This window comes from Anabrus simplex, chromosome 2 (assembly GCF_040414725.1).
Source record: "Anabrus simplex isolate iqAnaSimp1 chromosome 2, ASM4041472v1, whole genome shotgun sequence".
Lineage (NCBI taxonomy): Eukaryota > Metazoa > Arthropoda > Insecta > Orthoptera > Tettigoniidae > Anabrus > Anabrus simplex.
Window position 1 is genome coordinate 86,759,122 of NC_090266.1, and position 26,474 is coordinate 86,785,595.

The window sequence follows — 26,474 nt, forward strand, 5'->3', positions numbered from 1 at the left end:
AAACATTTCCTCTTACTAGGAACCCCTTCACTTAACTCTCTTATATCTTTAATAGAACACACATTACCAACACCTACCTCAGACCCATCATAATTTACACGTAATTCTTTACTAGTTTTCTCCTAGGACAAACAAGAACTACACAAATCAAAGTCTATTCTACTCCCATGATTGGTGACCCAGTCAGCTCCTAAAATAACCGAATACACAAGATTAGGTAAAACAAGGCATGACTGAAAATTACAGTTATCTTCAATCGTGATTGGTACCGCTATCATTTTATTGACTCACTGTGACTTATTACAAACCTCCATTTCTAATAGTACCTTCAGTTTCCTTCTCCATATCATAATTTATATTGTCATAGTTACCACCTCACTGCTGATACTTACATCACTTAACAGATCACTCCTTATCTCTAAATTAATCTTACAATTAATTACTTTATTATCTATAACTACGTCATTACTTAAAACATTTGACTTATCATTACTTAGGTCATAATCACGTTGTTCTCTTTAATCTACTTTCCCTACACAATTATCTACACTACCTGTCTGTTTCTGACAACATACACCTTCGGACTGTCCACGTGACCTATTTATGCAGTCCGCTGAGAGTTTAAAGTGCTCTGGCTCGATGTTGACACCTGACTAACATTCGTATTCGGCCTATTATTATCTCTATGACTATTCTCTGCAGAATTACTTACATAATTCACATGTTCACGCGTCCCATTTTCGGGTTGTCTCTGGTAACTCTGCTGACCCCTATCACTATTGAAATTTCTATTAGTCCTCGGCTGATCGAAATTGTTGCCTCTCCTCTGATAATTAACTGACCTGTTTCCCGCTCCCTCTACAGTTCTGCTTTGCGGTCGATTACCACCTACGCTACTATTCAGAGAGTCGAAACTACATAACAATACCTCCATTTCCTTGAGAGTACTAATTTTTTGTATACAGGCAGTTTCCCCAATCCTATCAGAATAATATTTTAACATGATCCTTACGATGTCAACTTCTGAACCAATATTATTAAGATTATTTCATATGAGGAAGCGTGCCAGAATATATTCTGTCATAGACACTACTTCTTGTTGTTTATATTTACGAAACATAATCCGTTCACTTTCACGACGTTGTATATTCTCATCCCAAAACTTGTGAACGAACTTCTCTTTAAATTCTTCTAAATTAGACTATTATTACGGTACTCTTGAAACCAGGTTTTACTTTCCCCGATGAATTCATTAGACAAGATATCCAACACGTATTCCCATTCAATAATATTATTCCTCAACTTACTTGCACATCTTTTCTCAACCAGTTTTAAAATTTCCATAGGATTGAACAGATTTCCAGAAACCATAGGTAAATCTTGATCCCTACTGAACAAACCACTCGCTACTACCACTTCTCCCACCGCCTGTCCTCTAAATTCTTGCCATTGCACACTCTGGCAATTCAAAATTTCTTCCGCTACATTCTCAGCATTCCCTTTCACTATTCTCAGTTCTTCCTACAATTCTTCTTTCTTCGTTGTCTCCTGTGATAGCGTTTGCTGCTTGTTCCGTAGTTCAGTGACCTCCCCAAGTTTGCTTTCAGTTTATTCGATTTCAATAAGATGTTCCCTCGTATCTTCCTCAACTGCATTGTAAATCTTGTCCAATCTTTTCTCGACCACATCATGCATTTCTCCGGATTATTAGAAACCTTATTACCGGGCGAGTTGGCCGTGCGCGTAGAGGCGCGCGGCTATGAGCTTGCATCCGGGAGATAGTAGGTTTGAATCCCACTATCGGCAGCCCTGAAAATGGTTTTCCGTGGTTTCCCATTTTCACACCAGGCAAATGCTGGGGCTGTACCTTAATTAAGGCCACGGTCGCTTCCTTCCAACTCCTAAGCCCTTCCTATCCCATCGTCGCCATAAGACCTATCTGTGCCGGTGCGACGTAAAGCCCCTAGCAAAAAAAAGAAATCTTATTACTTAACGGTACGATCTTGTTACTGTCCTCTATACATGTTCTCTTGACTTGCTCGGTCTGAGTATGAAGATTGCTCCGACTCAACTTCATTTCAACTCCAATTTCAACACACTCTTTATTTTACTTACTTTCTGTCTTAGACGTTTGATCAGTTACTTCTAATATCTTAGTATCTATTTTACTAATGATCGTATTAACATTTTTATTATTACCAATTATTTCTTTCTTTTGTTTATTTCTAGTATCAATCTGTTTCTTACAGTTTTCAATATTACCACTAATTATTTGATCCATTTTGCTACCTAGAGATTTAATCAGCTTATTACTATTTTCATTACCAGTAACAATCAGTTTCTCACAGTTTTCATTATTGAGCTTGGTCATTCTGGCCATCAGCAAATTAAAAAAACCTTGGTTCATCCCCCTGGGACTTCCTTTTGAGTTTCACTGTGCTTCTCAATTTCTGCACTTTCCTGACTTACCACAGATCCTTCCATCGTATTCACCTGCTCCCTACTCTCAACATCACCTTGGATGTTCATAGTAGCAACAACCCCGTCGTCACATGACTTGTTATTGTCTTCTTTGTCCATTATTGGTTCACTAGTAATAGTGCGCGATCTCAAATTAATTTCCCTCTTCAAATCCCTTGACATGCCCCAAAATACCAATATGTAACACAAAATTACACTTCTCACATTTACTCGTTATAACTCCGTTGGCTTAGATGTGCATACTCTTCTCAAAATCAACCTATGATATGGTGTTATTCAAAACAAGTTCTGAATGTATTCGCATGCCACGTTTCGGTGACACTTTGCGACTGCTCCACTCACGTATAAAATATAAAACTGAATAAAAAATTAAATATTCATGAAATAAAATTCTCAATCGTCGGACTATGTACTCACACTCTGTTCTTACCTTATTACGTACACAAACAATATTTGATGGGCGCCAGCTAAAACTCAATGCAGCAATTATAGAATGAGAGTCTTGAATATCTCTAGGGTGTGAGGTAATAAGCTTACTTATGCAGCATAACATACAGGTTCTAGGAAAAAGAAGATTTTTGTTTTGTTTACCCATTAAATTTGAGGTTACCTAATTCTACCATTGAAATAAAACGAAAAATAATTTGATATTGAAAAAAATATATTCTTTAAATTTTGTCTTAAAATAGTAAGACTAGCTGCGATAAAACAGATGAGAATATAAAATTATGATATAAGAAATGCCCGGTGTAAAGAGCCAAGAATAACGGCCGAGAGGAATCGTCGTGCTGACCACACGACGCCTCTTAATCTGCAGGCCTTCGGGCTGAGCAGCGGTCGCTTGGTAGGCCAAGGCCCTTCAGAGGCTGTAGTGCCATGGGGTTTGTTTTTATGACATAACAAATGAAAGAAACTAGGCATTAAATTTGAATTCCTCTTGAACGGACATTTAAAAGTTGTACAAGAAATTTATCCCTCACTGGTTCACTTTACAGTACCTCGAACACTTTGAGTGTTATTACGACGTATTATTTTGAGTTGGTATCAGCTGTAGGTATATCAAGCCTAATTTGTCGATTTGTCCTTTCAGTTTCACAGACGAGATATATCATTGCTTGAAATTACATTTACACTTCCCAATCAACTTTACAAGTAATTCACTGATAACTGTTAGTCTGCATTACGACGATTCTATATTTTAACTGACACAAGAAATCAACCGAACAGATATACGAAACACACTCCGAACATATAATCCATTTGCTCACTGACGATTACGTATCCATATCACTATCTCCATCCAAATAACTGACCACTACCATTTCAGTAGTACTCCGTATGACAAGGTTCGGTATCCAACTGACTTCATGGCAAGTCTCTCCATTCATCTCCTTCCACTCAACTGCTTCCAACTAACTGAACTCTCGAAGTGACTGACCGACTGAGGCCTCTCCATCCAAATGACAGTCGCTATAATATACGGTCAGCTTATATAGGCATTAGTTGACACCCACACGTAATCTCTAAAAATAGCGATGATGTCACGGCCACCCGACTCAAAGTGTTGCAGGTTGTTGTGAAAAAGCCTAAGGTGGCTGCAGGTGTTTCCTAAATATGAGTTCATCTCTAAAAGCACACAATGACAGAGCGATGACTCGACATTTATGGTACCAGCATTGCAACATGTGTTGCAGTCTAATCAATATAAGATAATATTTCCACCTAATCGATACCCCTCTTTTTATTTTGCCTTTGGTAATTTATAAAATCATTACGAATAACAGGACATGTTTCGATCGCTTTGCAATCATCATCATCACCTGCATACACAAAAGCTTAGATAAAACAGCATAAAGCAATCACATAGTTAAATCTTTGTTGACTTTAAAAATTAATGTTAGTAAAAGACGTTTGTTTGGAGGGGGGGAAGTAAAGGAAGTGAATTGGACAGGGATCGTACAACAAGCTATCCAACCTGATATGTTTATGAATACAATTCTTAATTCAACCAACAGCGAATATACCCTTTCCACATAAAAAAAGGATAAACAAGAGGATCCGCCTTTTTAGCACAGTACAAAGTGACGAGAAAGAACACAAGAAGTCAAGTAAAGAAGAAGCATATTTCAGCAAAAACTTTTCTGCAGGATCACAACCCCAAATTTTTAGTTTTTTAAACAAGTGATTTTTTGAAGCCCTCGGGACCTAATGTGATACCAAAGACATTTTAGCTCATGAATAGTATTTTAATTCATTTTAAAGTTTAACGTCCTAAACAACCGCCCCCCCCCCTTCCCCGTCGCATACTACCTCTGACCCCCTTCAGCCCATACGTCTTTTACTAACATTAGTTTTTAAAGTCAACAAATATTTAACTATGTGTTTGATTTATGCTGTTTTATCTAAGCTTTTTTGTAGGCTGCTCATGATTATCGCAAAGCGATCGAAACATGTCCAGTTATTCTTAATGATTTAATAAATTACCAAAGGCAAAATACAAAGAAAGTTTACGATTAGGTGGAAATATTATCTTATATTGATTAGATTACATTATCGATACCGCAATGAAGTGGATAGTTGATAATATGTGTTGCAGTGTCAAAATGTTTCACAAAGCATATCCGTATATGACATTATATAGCAAGTCTCACTTTACATGTCTTTAATATTAATCTACATACATATGTACATAACATATTAACTACAATCACGCAAGCGATAATCAGTTACTGCATAGCAAAATCAGATTAGAGAATTAAATAATAATAATAATAATAATAATAATAATAATAATAATAATAATAATAATAATAATAATAATAATAATAATAATAATAATAATAATAATAATAATAATAATAATAATAATAATAATAATAATAATAATAATAATAATAATAATAATAATAATAATAATAATAATAATAATAATAATAATACATATATAATTTTTAACGGGATTTGATCTGATACGCAACCTACTACTGCAATAAATAATGTAATAATCACATTGGCGTTAGCATAATCACTTAGTATTATAACTTGTCCAAATATGAAGCAGAAGGAACAGTTCACCTTCAGTAATAGCTTTATTTATATCCTTGTGTATTGACTTTGAGAAGAATGTAATTACTCTAGTGTATAATTTATTTATGTTTATAAACTTAAAATATATACTAGGATATAAAGTCTACCCTATTGGCAAAATATGGAACGAGTCCACTCGAAATCGAAGTCGAAGAAGGAGAGAGATTCTGTGCCTGTAGTTAGTTCCTTGTCTTTACTTTCGTCTTTATTCTCTGGGAAATAATGTTGGATACTCTCTGGTTGACAGTGCGAAAACTGTTTTTGTAGGTTCCGGCGGAGAGTGACAAATTGTGAAGTTTGGGAGATCACGTATTTTCAGGACAAGTACGAGGTTAAGTGCTGTTTCGTTTGGTGAAATTGAAAGTTTGACGATATCATGTCTGATACGGCTGATAAGGAATCTGTTGATGAAGAACGCAGTCGTTTAATTGAGAATTTCGTACAAATAACAGGATCGAATGCGGAGAAAGCCCGGGACAACTTGGAGTGGTCTATGTGGGACTTGGGGGTTAGGATATTTCTAGTGCATTTTTTATAATCTTAATAAGGCTTATTTTAGCATACTGTAAGATCGTTGCAAATATATCTTGAAATATAAAGTATTTACTCTTGCAGCTATTTTACAATAAACCTTTTTATATGCTTCTCCTAGGTTGCTCTGGAGAGGTATTATGGTAAGATGGACATGGGTGAACAACAGGATGATTTGAGTGATCCCGAAATGCCAGAATTAGTGCCAGCACATGCGCCCTCGTCTGCGGAAGTGGGCCGAAGGAATGCTAGGGAGGAGAGGACACGGTGAGTTCATGTAGTTTCCTTTAGGTTGAATGTATCCAATCGGAAGTATTTTCACTTTGTGTAGTTTTTTGTTGGACAGAGTGTAGAGTTTCCGTGCATTCTTATTCACAATACAATACTTTAAGTACATATGAACATTTCAGTGAATCCCACGTAATCAAGCTTGTGTGCAGGCTTGTATACATGTATTGCATGTTCTATATTGAGAAAACTGTAGGCCTCTAATTTTTGGAGGTGTATTGGGTAGAAATTCAGTATGACTTACCATACTTTTCTAGCATCATAAGGATGTAATATGTTAGAAATCTTAAGTGGAATACCTTGTAGAGGAGAGATGTTTTCACTGCGACAGCCAAGAACCCACCCACCGTCCCGCAGAAATAATTTTGCTTTTATAACCTAGTGCAATTTGTCACGCACAATAGTCCATTGCCTAACTATTATTCACACACTTTTTAGTGATAGATTTTTGTAACGGGTTGAGGAGTAAGGAGGGAACACTGCCGGTTCTGGTAATACTGCCAACGGATTGGAAATTAAATCTGAATTGAATCGATAATATGATTTATTGATGTGAATTTTCTAAACCTTTATTACCTTACGCCAACAACTGTGTTACACACACAATATATAATATTATATATCATTTCTCTATGCGAAACTTGTTCCTAGTATGAATTCTATAGTTTGGCTTTGCTGTGTAAACAACAACAGTACGTGTACGCCAGATGTCGCACCGCGATCATAAACGATTCTTAGTTTGTGTTTCAAAGGTTGCTGATACGAATCTCAATGATAACCGAGGTCGACCAATTCAGCAATAGGGTGTAAATCTATCACTAAAAAGTGCGCGTACAATGCATACCAGCATTTCCATTGGGTGAGACACAATGGGATATGACGTCTCTCCCAGCAGTGAAGTGAAATGAATTCCGTTATCACCCCGTGCACAAGAAATACACAACTTTGTCACTAACCTACGCTAACGTATCCAGACCAATGGAGGTGTCACGCGGGAACTAGAGGTCTGGGGCCGCTTCGCGGGTTCTTACCTGGGGGCTTATGCCCTCAGACCCTCTTTGCTTGATCCAGACCAATGGCTTTGTCACTAACGTATCCAGACCAATTGTTTGGTCACTAACCTACCCTAACGCATCCAGACCAATGGCTATGTGATAATTAAGCATCTAACAGGCGAGTTGGCCGTGCGGTTAGGGGCGCGCAGCTGTGAGCTTGCATCCGAGAGATGGTGGGTTCGAACCCAATTGTAGGCAGTCCTGAAGATGGGTTTCTGTGGTTTTGCATTTTCACACCAGGCAAATGTTGGGGCTGTACCTTAATTAAGGCCATGGCCACTTCCCACTCCTAGGCCTTTTCTCTCCCATTGTCGCCATAAGACTTACTTGTGTCGGTGCTACGTAAAGCAAGTTGTAAAAGAAATTAAGTGTCTGCAATGTGCCTTCCTCTCAGTTTAGGCATATATCTCCACTCTTCCAAAAGAATGTCCTCAATGGCTGTAGTGTTTAGAGGGGTGAATTTCTTGCTCGGATGCATTGCTGCAGTTTGTCTCAGAACTTGTTCAATTGGATTCAAGTCAGGACTTCTGGATGGACACTGTATTCTTTGCACATAGTGCTTTTGCTGAAATCTTCGTACCATGTTGACATCATGGTTATCACGCATGGATACTATATTTTGTCCCAAGTTACCTCAAGTGAGTAATCACATGTGGTAGTAAGACCTCATCATTGTACTGTCAAGCACTTACGGATCCATTGCAAGTTATCAGAAGATTGGTAGATTGCACGGTGTCAGATGAAATTGTTCCCCGCATCCACTCCAGACTTGCAGATTATGATCTGAGCAATATAATACGAAGTGGGGTTCATCCGAGAACAGTAAAGGATGTCAGTGTCTTAGGTGCCAGTCCAGATGATCTGTAGCAAACTGGGGTCTCCTGCCAGGATGTCCAGTGTACATAGTTTAGTGGATTGCTGGAATCTTAAATTTGCCTCTTGAAGCCAGTTTCAGACTGTTTGGTCACTAACTTTTACTCCAGAAGACTGCTGTAGGTCTGCCTGTAATGGTTGTGCTTATGCATGCACAAAATGATCCTGCCCAGCGGCTGTTTTTTTTTTTTTCTTGGCCTGTGTCAGGGTGCATGGCAACAGTTCCAGTCTCCTGGAAATGTTTCTGCAGATACCAAGTCATATTCTGAGCAACCCTTTGCATTCTTTCATCATATATCTGCGAGTAGCCTTCTTGAAGCAGTGTAAGTGCACGAGTGACTTTTATTTGACGATTATTACTCATTTACACTCCACAGAGACCAACCTTCGCATACGCTTTGAATTGTAGCATTCGTACCTTTCAACTGACATTAACACCTCCCAATCATTTGTATGACAGTGGAACCCTCTGTTTAACAAACAGGACATGTTATTGCTGTGATAATCCAATTACCATCCAACTCTGCTTTCATATAATGTAGTTAGGAACATCTAAAGACTTTACCTAATTCTTTTTTACACACATCTTCATGATACACCGTTATGCCTTTCAGCATTCAGTCAGCAACCCTCTTTGAATTTACTGTCTGCTGCCACAAGCATCTATTTGTAACTAGTTCTGGCCTCGTTTAGTTCTATAACTCTTGAAACGTTGGAAACTGAGTCTAACCATTGTCGTCTTGGTCTTCCTCAATTTACCGTACTCTCTATAACAGAGTCCGTTATTCTCCTAGGTAAACTATACTCCTCCATTTGCCTGACATCACTCCACCACTGAAGCCGGTTTATGCGTATAGCAGGCCATGGCAAATGTAGGAGCCAGGTAATTTTTCTAGTACTCACATCTTTAACATACTGGCGTCTAGCCTTCTGAAAAATATTACTTGGTGGTAATAGGTATTGTGATTTTGTAGTTTTATATCTACACAGTTACCACAAAAAATGAAGGCAGCAGGGCACTGAACTAAATAAGACATGCAACGATGTATACAAATTTATGAAACTAGCCAGTTGTTGCATACTTATATTTTGATACTGTTCTAAGAAACTTATAAATTGTACACTGAATATTGTCGCACACGACACCAAATTGTACAATTCTTTTCTATGTATTAGTCTGATATGTTAAAGTATTAATAACTTAATGCTAAAACATTATTTATCTACCTGTCTAACTAGAAAAAGATATGAGGAACAATCCTTTCTTTACAAGACTCCCTTATTGTGCCTTTTGTGTCCATGCGCATACCTAGGAGCTTTGTATGCTATCAAGTTATGGAAAAATTCCGCGTGAATAAGTTCTATCTTGATAGTGAAGGATTATTGATATTTCTGTGTTGATAATACTTTATTTACGAGAGGATTGCTTGACACCCAAATGTTCGTACTTAACATTAATCTTTCTTCTATTGCTTATATAATGCGGCCTTGATTATTATTTAAAATGGTAATAACATTAATATCAAAACAGAAATTGTCCATACTTACCAAGAAAATCGCCAATACCAAACCTCATTCTCTTGTTCAACTGAGTTCCACAAATCGTACAGAGTATCAAGGGGTTAGTGTATTATTACTTGCTGTTTGCAATAGTTCAGTGACACCAAAGTGGGAATTAAATATTGAAGTGACAGATTAAATTCGTCTCTAAAAAGAAGGTAACGAGCTCGATAGCTGCAGTCGCTTAATTGCGGCCGGTGTCCAGTATTCGGGAGATAGTAGGTTCGAACCCCAGTGTCGACAGCCCTGAAGATGGTTTTCCGTGGTTTCCCATTTTCACACCAGGCAAATGCTTGAGCTGTACCTTAATTAAGGCCACGGCCGCTTCCTTCCCACTCCTAGCTCCTTCCGGTCCCATCGTTGTCATAAGACCTATCTGTGTCGGTGCGACGTAAAGCCACTAGCAAAAAAAAAAGAAAGAAGGTGCCAAAGAAAGAATTTTAGGTGCCATGGCAACCTGGCGTCTGTGATTTGTCGTGCCGTAGCGTAAGGGTTCATCCATAAAGTTCATTCCTAACTCACAAAGAGGTCGGACCCTGCGTCCAGCCGATTTCAACGAGCTTCGTGTACCTATTGGGGGACACTCAACAGTAACTCGTGTAGAAGGGTTCAGGTGAATACACTTTCATTTTTGAAAAAATTGAGGTCAAGTGTCCTGATGCAGGATTTGCTTTAACCAAGTGGAGGTGATAATATTCAAAGGTAGAGGCGCGCGGCTGTGAGCTTGCATCCGGGAGATAGTAGGTTCAAATCCCACTATCGGCAGCCCTGAAGATGGTTTTCCGTGGTTTCCCATTTTCACACCAGGCAAATGCTGGGGCTGTACCTTAATTAAGGCCACGGCCGCTTCCTTCCAACTCCAAGCCTTTCCTCTCCCATCGTCGCCATAAGACCTATCTGTGTCGGTGCGACGTAAAGCCCCTAGCAAAAAAAAAATTCAAAGGTGAACAAATTTTACCAAAACATGTCAGGTCTGTAACTTAATTATTTCCTAAAAATTGATGAATTACTCATTTCAATGCAATACATATATACTTGGAGTAATCAACCAGAACGGTGTTCGAGTGGTCAACATTCTTCTCTGCAGACCTCGACAGTGTGAGTTTGAATCTTGTCGCAGCTATATTTTTTTCAAAATAATTTATTATTTGAGGGAACATGAAGATAAAAATGGAACAATAATATTACGCAAATTGCAATAGCCCTACACGTTATTTTGTACCATAAATTAATATATCTGAAACCCGTCAAGACATAGTCAATAGGGTAAATATTTGTTCAAGGATTTGTTTAGATACGACATTCGTTGTAGTTTATTCTTTTACAATTTTTTTATGTCACATGGACACGTGTAAGTCTTACGGCAATGATGGGATAGGAAATGGCTAGAAGTGGGAAGGAAGTGACCATGGCCTTAATTAAGCTATAGACCCAGCATTTGCCTGGCGTGAAAATATGGAACCATGAAAAACCAGCTTTCGGGCTGCCGACAGTGGCGTTCGACCCTACCATCCCCCGTATGCAAGTTAATAGCTATGTGATGCAGACCATGCAGCCCCTTGCTCGGTGCATTCCTTGTGCCTCAAACGTTGTACCTTTAGGCACTATTGCAACTTTAAAATATTACTCTCTTGACACTGCAACAATTAACTGGAGAGGGCTTTAAACTGGCTAAGATAAACAGAGACATTTCATGTCCCTTGAGGTTTATTGATTACGATACAAAATGCCAAGCGAATGGGAAATTAATGCCTCCTGAAAGAAAATGGAAGTGTTTTATTGGATATTGTTAAGTCAGTACGAGGGATCAGAGCGCTCTGTCCAGTTTAATCTTCACTTATTATTTCCAAATCTAAAAAATTTTCGAATAGGCTTCTTACAATTAGGCCTTAATCTGATTCCATTTTGGAGCCATTGGGAAATGTTCACGTTTCTAAGGAACGTAAAACTATGGCTCCAAGGTTTGGAGTAAGAATATGTGGAGGCAAACTATTAATTCCAAGAAATTTAAGAATTATATAGGAAATTGAAGTAGCTAGCTTTCATCTTCAGTATTGATCTGTTGACGTTAGTGTATGGTTTTGAATTACCAAGTATAAGCGCAGTGATTTTCAAATTAAGAATGGCAAGTTTTGAGAATGATATCTTTCACAAAAGTGAACATTTTGCTATAAATTTCAATTACGATATCATCATGTGCTAAAATCCTGGCTGGTAGTTCAATACTGTTTGATCCATCACCATCTACAGAGGGGCAGACACTGTTAACGATTTCTTGCAAAACAAACCAGTGAATTGCATAACTTTTGTGGTTTTGCCAGCATAATTTTGTGTAGGTTAAGTGGTGTATTTTTAAAAAGGTTCAAAGAGGAGATTATTTAATAGAAATTTTTATAAATAAATACAGTCTAGAAAATCAAGAAAAATAGCTGAGAAGATTCATTGTGCTGACCACACAACACCTCGTAATCTACAGGCCTTCAGGCTGAGCAGCGATTGCTTGGTAGGCCATGTCCCTTTGGGGCTCTTACACCGTGGGGTTTGGTTTTATTTGGCAATAAGCATGAGGCAAAACCTTCATGAGATCTCTCCCAAGAACAATAATTTTCCCACCAGAATGAAGGGAATTATGATATATTTTAGAAGACAATCGCACACGTTAATGAATGACTATTTGCCATTGGGCCTTTATCCCATATTGAGCCGTAGTAATCAAATATCGCCAGCTGCTTTGGAATTTAATTTTAAACCAGACATCGAATTCTCATTTAAATTTAGAGGAATGTTGATTGTAATATGCACTGTTCAACGGTTGGACAGCAAAACAACTCAGGTCTATCTGGTCCACTGGCAACAGAATGATCTGAGGTTAATACTTCCGGTGTTCGTTTGTTGTCTCTTCTGTTATTGGTAAGTGGCCAGAACCTTTTACTCCCATGCACATTTAACCGTTCAGAAAATTTGTGTACAAGAAGCATGTGATCCACGGTATCAAAGGCCTTGTGATACAAATTCTTATAATTTTGTTAATTACCACCTATTCAATACAATAAAAACGTAGTACAAACTTACATATTTATTAAGATGTTTATATGGTACATGTTTCGCTCCTTTTTCGTGAGCATCATCAGCCAACTGTTATTCACTTAAGGTTGTATAAGATCATGAAACAATTCTTTTGGATTAAAATTATTCCTATAAAACTAATTGACAAATCTTATAATATTTTACAAGCCATATAACAATAAAATTATGTCTTTAAGTTAAAAATTTTTTTGTTGTCTAAAATCGTCAATAAAATGTTAGACTTAGATAGATTTTAGACCAAAAAAATTTTACTTAGACATAATTTTATTGTTATATGACTTGTAAAATATTATAAGATTTGTCAATTATTTTTATAGGAATAATCTTAATCCAAAAGAATTGTTTCATGATCTTATACAACCTTAAGTGAATAATAGTTGGCTGATGATGCTCACGAAAAAGGAGCGAAACATGTACCATATAAACATCTTAATAAATATGTAAGTTTGTACTACGCTTTTATTGTATTGAATAGGTGGTAATTAACAAAATTATAAGAATTTGTATCACGAGTAGATCTTCAATACGGACAAAGATGAAATTTATAACCTGCAATCAAAGGCCTTTGCGATGTTGATATAGGATACATCAAGGTGAAAAACCGTGTAGATGGCAGACGTGGCATGATGGAGGAGGATAGCCAAGTTAGGTATGCAGGAGCTTCCAGGAAGGAAACCATGCTGCTGGGGGGATATGTATAGAATTGTAAACGAAAGCAAACGTTGGTGGATGATCCTTTCACAGATGATTGATAAAGGAGGTAATATAGATATCGGGCAATAATTTGCTATAACCGACCCCTTTCCACCTTTAGGAATGGGTGTGATATAAGCAAGTTTCCAGCAAAGTAGCTGACTGAGAAGCAACGATTGAATATCACGCTAATAGGGTATGAAGGAGCTACTGCTGTATTCTTAAGGAAGATAGGACTGAGAACATCAGGACCGGTGGGTTTATTTTGTGATAGAGACGAAAGTAGGGAGTACACTTCAGGTTCAGTGGTACAAATATTACGGAGGCTATGGGAAGTAACAGGTTTGATTTTAGGAAAATGAGCATGCTGAACAGGTTTAACAAAATTAGAGGTGAAATATTCATTGAACAACTCAGGTCTATCTGCTCCACTGGCAACAGAATGATCTGAGGCTAATACTTCCCGTGTTCGTTTGTTGTCTCTTCTGTTATTTATAAGTGGCCAGAACCTTTTACTGTTGTGTCTTACTTCAGGACAACTGTGTTACTTGTTCTGATTATGCAAGTAAATCCCAGAAGAGGGAGTGAGCAAATCGTTTGTATATACCGAAGATCATCATTTTGAGGAGCATTGGTTTCCCTTTGATTGATCGGGCGAGTACCAGGATCATAGGTCTGGTTTGGTTAAACCCTTGGTCTGAATTGTTTAGACCCTTGATCTGAACAGACTTCACTTCTACAGGAAGAAACGTGGGTCTTTGTGCGCAAGCTACCCCGTTGTGCTGTGGAGTTGCATAGAGTCCTTTGTCTCCTGGGAGCACAACCCATGCCACCTTTCATTTATCAGTTTTTATTATGGCTTAGTTGGTAATGATGTGCATCTACCTAAGTATATGTAGGGCCGATTGAATTATGGGAGTGATGCTGTATTGATTGATTCAACCAATAGCAGCGTTCTTTTGTCTGCCTACTTTCACAAATGTTTTATTATAATGGGTGGTACACCCTCCCACTCCGCATACTATCTAGTTTTACCAGGACGGTTTGAAAAGTTCTCGGAATCACCACTAGATGTCAGTGCTAGAGCAACGAGATTCCCGCGCGATAATCACACATCCTTTGTGAGTAAACACGTGGCGCGTCAGTGCTCTACCTGCAGGAGTGTGGTAGTGACGACTCTTTGTTGTTGTTCCCGTGTAGTGATTTCAAATCAATCAAATCAAAATATCTTTATTTGGAAATGAGATGTTTACCTCGGTGGCAAATGGTACACTAAAATACATCATTGTCAAGCACTAAATATTAAATTAACAAGAGAAGAAAATTTTCCTATAATACAATATTTGTGACAATGGAAAAAACTGAGATTCGAGCAGTGATTAAATACTTTGTAAAGAAAGGTATGAAAGCAAAGGAAATTCATGCCGACTTTCAGAACACACTGGGGGTCTCTGCTCCTTCATTTTCAACTGTTGCCAAGTGGACCAGCGAGTTTAAATTTGGTCAGGAGAGCTTGGATGATGAACAGCGTAGTGGACGGCCAAAAAGTGTTACGACCCCAGAATTTATTGCAAAAGTGCATAAAATGGTCGTGGAGGATCGTCGACTGAAAGCGGGAGATTGCTGAAGCTGTAGGGATGTCTTCTGAATGGGTATATTATATTTTAACCGAAGAATTGGGTATGAAAAAATTATCCGCGAGATGGGTGCCGCGGCTCTTGACATTGGACAATAAACGCACCAGATTGGAAATGTCCGAACAAAGTCTGGCCCGTTTTCAGTGCAACCAACAAGATTTTTTTGCGCTGGTTTGTGACCACAGATGAAATTTGGGTCCACTACTATACCTCAGAGACAAAACAGCAGTCAAACCAGTGGAAACATGCTGATTCACCACCACCAAAGAAAACAAAGGCAGTGCGTTCGGCCTGAAAGGTCATGGCTTCAGTTTTCTGGGATGCAAAAGGCATTCTGCTGATAGATTATCTTCCTACTGGCCAAACAATTACGGGGCAATACTATGCAAACCTCCTAGACCAACTACAGGAAAAGATACGCGAAACAAGGCCTGGTTTGGCAAGGAAAAAGGTCATCTTTCATCAGGACAACGGTCTGCTGCACACAAGTGTTGTTGCCATGGCAAAACTTCATGAACTGAGGTACGAATTGTTGCCACATCCATCTTATTCACCTGTTTTAGCACCATCAGACTTTCATCTATTCCCCAAGCTGAAAATTTTCCTCGGTGGACGGAGATTTTCTACAAGGGAAGAACTGGCAGCCGAATTGGAGAGGTATTTTGCAGGCCTGGAGGAATCTCATTTTCGAGATGGGATCAAGGCATTGGAACATCGCTGGACCAAATGCAGGGAGACTATGTTGAAAAATAAAAGCAGTTCCACCGAGGTAACACTTCATTCTAGTACATTCTGAAATGCATTGGTCTCTCTCCCTAAACCGGGGTAGCATAATTAGATGAGTGGTTGCGGTCTAGAAGGCAGCAGAAATCGTGAGTGCCACTGTTAATTTATTATGGGTACCCTGATTGAACCCATAACATGATCACAGATTGAAGAACATGTACCTTTCAAGAGGAGGTGTGTACACACAGACCAGGAACTAATATTGTATCACTTGGAGCTGCCCGTTGCATCTTAAGCCTCGCAATAGCTCACTTGGCAGGGGCGCAGTTAGAAATGTGATAGTGGACAGTGCTCGAGGGTACAGAGGTTCAAATTTCACGTGGGTATTTTTTTTTACTGCCAACTGCTTGTGATGTGGATAGGTTGCATACTTGTAGTTTCAACAGGCTGATTTATTTGGCCCTGAAAAGGGACATTGGTATCATGGTACTGTTTATGAATTAGGGTTGGAAGAATCTAGGAAACACATGACCCAATTTCAATTGCTTGCATTTTATGTTTTATGCAGCACCTGCTCGAGCTGATGACCCCTGTGGTCGATACGAAGTTCTGCACTATATTGTAAGGACCATCTGGGACATCACAACACCTCCGGCATAATGGATTGGCATGGCTTGGTGGTGAGCTGTATAAGGGGGATAGGATTGGCCAGTTGTTGCGCATACACCAGTCCGTTTACATGGCCCTATGGGAAAAGAAACTGGGGCATAAGATTGGGTGATCTGGTGGGCCAGGAGGCACATTCACGCCTTTCTATATATTTATCAGTATGCGTCGCATGGAGATGGTTCTGGACAAACACCGCAGTGTGCAGTTGAGCTCAGTCATGTTCAAACCACATCCTGAAGCAGCCAAAGAGTGGCACATGTTCCAAGAACGGTGGTAGTTCATCTTGGAGAAACTGCAGGTAGCGTTCTGCATTCAGATGGTCCTCAAAGTATAGGGACCAATGAGGTGATCACCCATGATGCCACACCATACGTTCACTGTACCCGATAATCAGCCTATTGTACCCAATGGGGGTTATCCACACTCCGGTAACGCATATTATGGCTATTAACGGCTCCAATGTTGGTCCATTGACAATACTGCCCATGCTTCGACATCATGACCATGGAGCTCCTGGTGTTAATGCAGGTGGTATGGACGAAACAGATGAGTATGCAATATCTGCATAAGAAATGTCGGCTGATGTTTGTTTCCTATGCAGTGGCATTTGTGCTAGTGTGAGGGTTATGCTGGAAGTGCTGAACTACACCTCTTCATTGTGAGCAGACGTCACACGATGATCTCAAACGGGCCATATCCTTCCCAGTATGCCGTAGCCACAGACATCCTCTCACACGGCAAGATATCGTGCCTGTCGGTCCTCGCCTATGTGGATAGCGTTCTTGATAGTCATTGTGCCTATTATGGTTTCTGTCTAGCTTCCGCATAGATGAGTAATGCATCCACTGGAATACATCACAAGGCAGTGAATAAGCGTTGTGTTGTGAATTGCCGTGAAGGAGCGGATTTCGTGGAGCTACATGTCTACCTGCCATTGCACGTTGTGGTCGTTCCAATGGGGCACAGTATGGTCTATCTTTGTCCAACGAAGCTTGGAACAAGTATGACGTGGCTAACTGGTTGCCTTTGTCCAAGCCACAGACCTCCTCATACTCGTGCAGCCCAGTTCCATGCCCTATGCCACAGTACCAACAGCCATTTTGAGGGCCAAATAAACAAATTGTGTGGAATCTATTAAGTATATAACCTTATCGCATCCTATGTAATTGGAGGTAAAAAATAAATTGCATGGGGTTCAAACCTCCATACTCTCCAGCATTGTCCACTATCATATCTCCGACTACGCCCCTGCCAAGTGAACTATTGTCAGGCTTGACATACAGCAGGCAGTTCACTGACTATACGATACCTGTTCGTGGTCTGTGTGTTGTCACAATGGTGGTATATTGGAGTGTATTCTGGGTAGAGACGATACCTGTTCGTGGTCTGTTGTCACAATGGTGGTATATTGGAGTGTATTCTGGGTAGAGAATAGTAAAGGAAATTCTCCTAGGTAGCCCAGATTTTCACCAAGAATGCACAGTACATGCATTGGACCAACACAGAAAGAAATAGCTGAGTGAGAGAGAATAATTTAGTTATAGAGAGACCACATAGATTTACCTGAGTAAAGCTTGATATTTCTAAACTGAGTGAGAGAATAATTTAGTTATAGAGTGACCACATAGATTTACCTGAGTAAAGCTTGATATTTCTAAACTGAGTGAGAGAATAATTTAGTTATAGAGAGACAAGCAGCGTATAAAAAAAAGTATAACTCCATTACAGCATGCAAAGAAGGGAGAAGGAGAAAAGTACAACTCGGTAGGATCACAATTTTACCCAAAGAAAAATCTTTGAATTTACACAGAACTAGAATATATTCCAACAAGAAGTGTTTTAGCAGCGACCTTGATATTACATAGGGGCCGATGACCTTCGATGTTAGGCCCCTTAAAGCAACAAGCATCATCATCAAGCAGCAGCATATTACATAGAGAGTGAACTAATGTAGAACAATATTTTCAAGTTTGCAGAGTATATTATGTCAAGCTCATCACAAGTCCCATAACGGAAGTAGGCTAGTTGGTCACAGCTTGAAACAACTAGCGAGTCAAGAAAGTCACACATTAACTGTGGTAGCTCTGGTTGACAAACATGAAGCCGGGCGAGGCCATGCTCCGAACTGGTCGTAAATCAAATTTAAAGGGGCAGTATTTTTCCGCTGACAGTTCTGCTCACTAATTCCTGTACTTAGAGCACTTAAGACCATCATGAAAGGAAACATTTAGGATATTCATTTCTACAGATTTTATTAGAGACAAATCAATGTCCTTCAGATGTGTTTCACCACACGGATGCTGCACAGCTCACCCTTACAGATGGTTAAGATACCGTAACGGAATAGTCTTATCACAGAATTTTAGATGGCAGGCCAACTGCTGGATCCAAAGTTTGTGTTAATTCCAAGAGCTAAAGTTCTGTAAATGGATTTTGCCATTATTAATCCTTTTAGGACCGGGTATATTCAAGGAGGGTGCGCCTCAGAAGACATGTGGTATATTGAAAAAAGACCAAGGTGTTAGAGGCATTTTTTCACATCTCCTTTCAGAAATCTATAACTTAGGTTGTAATAAAGGTTTCTTTACGATTCTTTTTTTAAATCTTGAAAACCCTCTTCTTATGACATGTAAATAGAGGCAGTTTGAGTAAAATTAATATTTTCATATCAACAATATTTTTCATATGGAGTAAAAATGTTTGGTAAATGTTGAAATTAAATAATACTAGCTTCTAACTGACAAAATTTATATATTGCAAGTGTATTGTTTACGTTCCATAATTCATTTTCCGTATTATCACAAATTTTTTTGAGTTTGAATTGAAATTAACAAAATATCGTTATTGTCAACTTGCCCCGAACTGTCAAAAGAACCTACACAGCAGTAAGCACATATCGTTTGCCTACAATTTGTAGATTCAGGTGCAGAACCGATGAATGACACTGTTACACACCTACAATATAACTGAAACTGACCCAATCATGTTTTAAAATGTTTCCACTTGTTTTACACACAAACATTTATTTAGAAAGATGTTTTGCAATGTACACACCATGGCATCCTTCTTGGTATTTGGCACACAGTTCTGATCTTTTCCTAACTCCTGTCTTACTGCATGACCAACATACTTTTTCCATTCTTCCTGATAGTTTGCACGTTCTATAGGTCCTCGAAAATGATCATTTTAAGGCCTAATGTATGTGGATTTCTTCTTCTCCTGGAATCATTCTTCAGACACATCAACAAGTATTGAGACAAGAAACTGGTACCTTGGCTTGACCCTGGAACCACGTTTAGTACAGTTTTTTGTGTGTGTAAAGGTGGGTCTCCACTGATAAACATTTAACAATAATATGTCAGTTGATTAACATTCCAAACATGTTAATTGTATATGTAGAGTGTTATTCCATAAACGCTGTGTCCACACACTTGTGTAATATGCTAAATGTAACTTTTTCTTTCAATGCATATAAGTTTATGTATGTTGGTGGTGATGTGTGTGTGTCAATATCTTCACGAAATATTCAAAGTGAAAGTGAAACTTGGATTCAAAAACTTTCTGAGAATGTGTGGACATGACTTCAACCTAGTGCTGCAAAAAATACTATATTATATCAAAAAAAGACACACAGTTAAGAGCAGCCATTCCACCTCACCTGCGTCTTGTAGTAACTCTACATTTCTTGGCCTCCGGTGGCCTCCAGAGATTCTTATAGAAGTATCATGTGCCTAGTAAAAGTATCTAAGAAACAGATTAAAACATTATTCCTGAAGTATGTGAAGCAGTTATATCATCTTTCTTGAAAGAACACATGCAAGTAGGTAACTTGCATTTCCACAAATACTCTTTTTTTTAAAAAAATATTTGTTTGTGGTGCTGACCTCTGCAGATCTTTTGGCACTACTTTAACCATATGATAGGAACCTGCGTGTAAGTGTAATTGCGGAAGTGTAGAGTGTTGAATGTGAGGAAATGAATGTTAAGGATGACAAACACCCAGTACCCAGGCCAGGGATATTAATCAGTACAATTAAAAACCTCTGACCTGGCCGGGAATCGAACACGGAGCCGCCGGGTAACAGGCGGACGCGTTGACCCCTACACCGCGGGGCTGGACACAAATGCATTAATGACTTAGAGAAGTTTGTCTAACCACATTTACTGATTTTGACTGACATAAGTGATATCACCAGACAACTGAGCAATTCTTGCTTCAAAAATTAATTTCTGAATGTTAAGTTTTAAAGTCTTTCTTGCTTTGGGGTCTTTCATGTGCCACAGCTCTGAAGACACAAGTTCCCCAAATATATTGCACTCATCCCTTTTTATAAGCAATAAATTCCATTGTTACGCCCATATTAATGGATGCGACTTACTTTTTTTCAAAAACTTTAGTTTATTATCCATCTAATCAATACATAGTTTACTCTCAAACAGTACTAGTTTTGACCATACATAGCGGTCATCCTCACCTATCACAAAATTAGAATTAGGATATAGTGACGTCATAATCAAAATGGGGAGTTAAGATTACAAGTACAAACACTTAAAATACACTAATGTACACGTTTAAAAGTCCAAACATTAGACATTTGATAATAGTCAAGTGGATTTGGAATAAAAACTAGTAGGTCACAATATTAATGACACTTAAAATGATTGAGGGCTGTCCACTTCATGACCATATGATTTCAAAACTGGACTTTTGTCGAACAAAAGATGATGTAAAATGCGATTATCTATTTGTGGGTCATAGTAAAATATGCATTACGAGAGAACAGCACAATATTGATGCAAATTAAATTAATTATTGATGTGCCGTTAACGGCCGTAAGACTGAAGGAAGTGAAGGATATCGTGGTGTTATTAAAGCAAGTCTGTCCGTACATAAGGGCATTAAATAGGGGAATATCTAAAAGAGAAAGAGAGAAAAATACTCGACTGAATAGAAAGAAAATCATGGGACTGTGAATGATAAAGAAAGCTTACCCTAGGAGGTGACAGTGGTGCACCCAGCAGAGCTGTCTGTATCGACTACTGCTAATTGAATTTGTTGTGACATAGCAGAGGAGAAGGAAGGGGTGGGAGGGAAGAGAGAGGGGAAATTTGGAATGTGGAAGGCACGAGAGGAGGAGGGGAACTGTTGGGAGGATCATTTGTATGACTGTGACTGGTATTAACTTTTTAGCGTTATATTTGGATGCTAAGGGAATAATCGACTCAAGGAGAACATTCGATTTTTCGGAAATTTCATTCATATTAAAAGTAGGATTAGAAAACTGGTCTAGATGTATAACGTACTCTTCTAAGATGTTGAGAAAGAAGCCTTTTTGACTGAAATAAAGTATTTCCAAGTCTTGTTGGATGATGGAGAAATGATGATTAGTCTCATCCCAAAGCCGAGAACCTGTTATGCTTGACAGTCACAATTAAATTAGAATCTAGCGGGTTCCACCTTTTCAATACTAAATACAATGTTGTTGGATGGTATTTACAACATTATTTATTACAGAACATGTTTCGGTGTTCAACTTTTGACACCATCATCAGCTGTTCAGAAAGTGCGAAAAAACTTGGCAATCTAAACATTAAACAACATATTGTCATACGTAACTCCTTAATATACATATATACAACCAATAGAATATTGCACTAGTTAAATCCTAAAACATCTACAGTAAATAATGCTATACTAAAACTCTAATATGTAACAAGAGAATTCTTGTGAGTCATAAATATAAAATTTCTCGTCTGTTTGATGAGTTGTCTTCGCATTCCTTAATGTCTGTGATTTTGTACTATCGTACTATCGAATTAAAATGCGAACTTAAGCTTGAGGATTTAAAATTGTATGCAGTCCATTTGATGTTAAAATGTTCATTTCATGTATATAATAACCACATAGATGGATTAAAAGCTCGTTATATACAATATGATTGTTAAAACTGGGCCGTCTTCTTAAATTTATTAAGTTCAAAAAACTTTTTTTTTCTTATTTTTAATGCTGTATGCGTGGTAGAAACTGTAATTTCATTTGTCCTACAGTTGTTAGGCGGACATGTCTTCTCAGTTCAATAGAACCCTGCAATAATGAAACCCAATGTTAAGAGAAAAGCGAGAATATTGATAAAGAAAACTAATTGAATCTAACTGTTGATACGGCTGACTCACCTCTAAAGCTGTGTAATTCGCGTGACGGCTGCGGCGTGATGAATGTGTCTGCTAGTATCTTGTGCTCTGTGATGAAGTGCAGGGAAGGAGAAGTAGGGGCGGCAAAGGGGAAGTTTCTAGAACGTCGAACTTTTTGGGAGAGAGTCCGGGGGGGCATTGTGGACGAAGACAGTAGTAAGCAAAGTTGTTATGTAGAGTTCGGAATACGCTCGAATTTTCTGGAATTTTTAACTTGTTAAGTAATAGAATCAAACAATCAAATAAAATCTGGGGTTTTTCCGAGACATGCCTCCGTAATGTCAAGCTTCTGTCCCTTAGACAGTGTTTCCATGATCTTGAGGTCTTTATCTATGTCTGTAAATTTATGTTTGTACTCATGGATATGCTGGTCTACCGCTGAGAATCTGTGATATTTTACAGCGTTAAGGTGTTCCTGATACCTGACATTAAAGCTACGCCCAGTTTGCCCTATGTATCCGCTTCCACAGTCCCAGATATTCTCTATAGATATTCCTCTATTTAGATATTCTAGAGGACACACAAATAATTAATAATGAAAAATTCAAGAATGTTCTATTTTGGTCTAGGTATGTAGACGATGCGTTTGTTATCTTGGATGAACGCATAATTAACGCCTCTACGATTCTTAAAAATCTTAACACAATAGATACGGATATAAAATTTACTTTAGTATCCGAAATAGATAAATCCATTAATTATCTAGACCTAAAGATCAATAGACACGCTTCTTCATTTTCTTTTAGTATTTACAGAAAACCCACACAAACTGCAGTTACAATACGTAATAATTCGATACACCCCTTAGCTCATAAATTCGCGACCTATAACAGCTTGGTGAATCGCGCTTTTAGTATACCAATGTCCAAACAAAACTTGGACAAGGAACTGAACATCATTCGAGCTATGGCTAAAGTTAATGGTTTTAAAGAGAATTTTATAGAACGAATAATAAGCAAATTCAAATATCGCCCTCACACGAGTCTGATGAAAAATAAAATAGAAGCAAAGGAAATTGCAACCTTCACGTTTAATAAAGATGTATACAGAATTACAAATATTTTCAGGAAACATAACATTAGGATCGCATTCAAGACAGATAATAGAAGTACAACAGTTTTACATAATGTTTCGGTTGTCAACAAAGTCAATCCATATTCTATTATCTGTCTTGAATGCGATCCTAATGTTATGTTTCCTGAAAATATTTGTAATTCTGTATACATCTTTATTAAACGTCTAAGGGACAGAAGCTTGACATTACGGAGGCATGTCTAATACATCTAGACCAATACTATAACGCTAACCTGAATTTGAATGTAATCTCGGAAAAACCCCAGATTTTATTTGATTGTTTGATTCTATTACTTAACAAGTTAAAAATTCCAGAAAATTCGAGCGTATTCCAAACTCTACATAACAACTTTGCTTACTACTGTCTTCGTCCACAACGCCCCCCGGACTCTCTCCCAAAAAGTTCGACGTTCTAGAAACTTCCCCTTTGCTGCCCCTACTTCTCCTTCCCTACGCTTCATCACAGAGCACAAGATACTAGCAGACACATTCATCGCGCCGCAGCCGTCACACGAATTACACAGCTTTAGAGGTGAATCAGCCGTATCAACAGTTAGATTCAATTAGTTTTCTTTATCAATATTCTCGCTTTTCTCTTAACATTGGGTTTCATTATTGCAGGGTTCTATTGAACTGAGAAGACATGTCCGCCTAACAACTGTAGGACAAATGAAATTACATTTTCAACCACGCATACAGCATTAAAAATACGAAAAAAAAAAGTTTTTTGTACTTAATAAATTTGAGAAGACGGCCCAGTTTTAACAATCATATTGTATATAACGAGCTTTTAATCCATCTAAGTGGTTATTATATACATGAAATGAACATTTTAACATCAAATGGACTGCATACAATTTTAAATCCTCAAGCTTAAGTTCGCATTTTAATTCGATAGTACGATAGTACAAAATCACAGACATTAAGGAATACAAAGACAACTCATCAAACAGACGAGAAATTTTACATTTATGACTTACAAGAATTCTCTTGTTACATATTAGTTTTAATATAGCATAATTTACTGTAGATGTTCAATCAATCAATAATGATCTGCATTTAGGGCAGTCGCCCAGGTGGCAGATTCCCTATCTGTTGCTTTCCTAGCCTTTTCCTAAATGATTTCAAAGAAATTGGAAATTTATTGAACATCTCCCTTGGTAAGTTATTCCAATCCCTAACTCCCCTTCCTATAAATGAATATTTGCCCCAGTTTGTCCTCTTGAATTCCAACTTTATCTTCATATTGTGATCTTTCCTACTTTAGGATTTAACTAGTGCAATATTCTATTGGTTGTATATATGTATATTAAGTAGTTACGTATGACAATATGTTGTTTAATGTTTAGATTGCCAAGTTTTTTCGCACTTTCTGAACAGCTGATGATGGTGTCAAAAGTTGAACACCAAAACATGTTATGTAATAAATAATGTTGTAAATACCATCCAACAACATTGTATTTAGTATTGAAAAGGTGGAACCCGCTAGATTCTAATTTAATTGTGATCTCAGTTCAATACGGACCAAAAGATGAAGTTCCTTACGTTTAATGCTTGACAGTGTTTATATGCTCTAAATACCAATTTTTGAAACTTCTCCCTGTTTGACCATTATACATACTGCTGCAATCAAAACATTTCGATCTATACACACCTGATCATGTGAATTTGTTAACTGCATTCAATGAACTGGGATTGTAAAATTTACAAAAATTATTGTTTGATGTCCTGAATGCTATTCGAACATTATATATTTTTTAAAAGGGTTCGTTAAAGTGGTGAATACTGTTATTGTATGTGGAAGTAGCGTCCTGTGACTGTAGTGTTGATTCTTCAATTAGATTTGATTAGATCTTATTAATATATTTATTAATAACTAGTAGGCTGAAACCATTATTTAAAGGTATCTGCTGAATGATGTTTAGTTCTGCAAGATCAGACTACAACGTAGGAATACTGAATGCTCTATTAATCATGCTGCGATATGAGGCCTTTTTGTGTGAGTTGACGTGTACATTATTTGCCCTAATGGTGGCAGACGTTTGAATGGTTTCATATATATTTTAAATTGGAAATGATCATCAAAACTAGGTTTGGTTAGATCAAGGTAATTGATAAATTTATTGATCTCTTTTTCCAAAGTAAACTTAATGTAAGGATCTATGCTGTTAAGCAATTCTTATGTTGCTTCACTGCCATTCAACTGTTCGTCTATCACCTGCATGTCTCAGCCAGCAATCTGTATTAGCTATGTTACCAATATTAGTATATTTGTCCGGCTCCATGGCTGAATGGTTAGCGTGCTGGCCTTTGGTCACAGGGGTCCTGGGTTCGATTCCCGGCAGGGTCGGGAATTTTAACCATAATTGCTTAATTTCGCTGACAGGGGGGCTGGGTGTATGTGTCGTCTTCATCGTCATTTCATCCTCATCACGACGCACAGGTCGCCTACGGGTGTCAAATCAAAAGACCTGCATCTGGCGAGCCGAACTTGTCCTCGGACACTCCCGGCACTAAAAGC

At 38.1% G+C, this 26,474-nt stretch overlaps 1 protein-coding gene across 1 annotated transcript in view; it reads left to right on the plus strand.

Moving 5' to 3' along the window:
• The first annotated feature begins 5,807 nt into the window (after positions 1 to 5,807).
• p47 (NSFL1 cofactor p47) overlaps positions 5,808 to 26,474 on the plus strand; it is a 178,021-nt gene continuing 157,354 nt past the window's right edge. The window contains exons 1-2 of the mRNA XM_067140182.2: positions 5,808 to 6,076; positions 6,221 to 6,366. Of these exons, the coding sequence (XP_066996283.2) occupies positions 5,945 to 6,076; positions 6,221 to 6,366 (278 nt within the window). The 5' untranslated portion in view covers positions 5,808 to 5,944. The remainder of the gene's footprint in view (positions 6,077 to 6,220; positions 6,367 to 26,474) is intronic.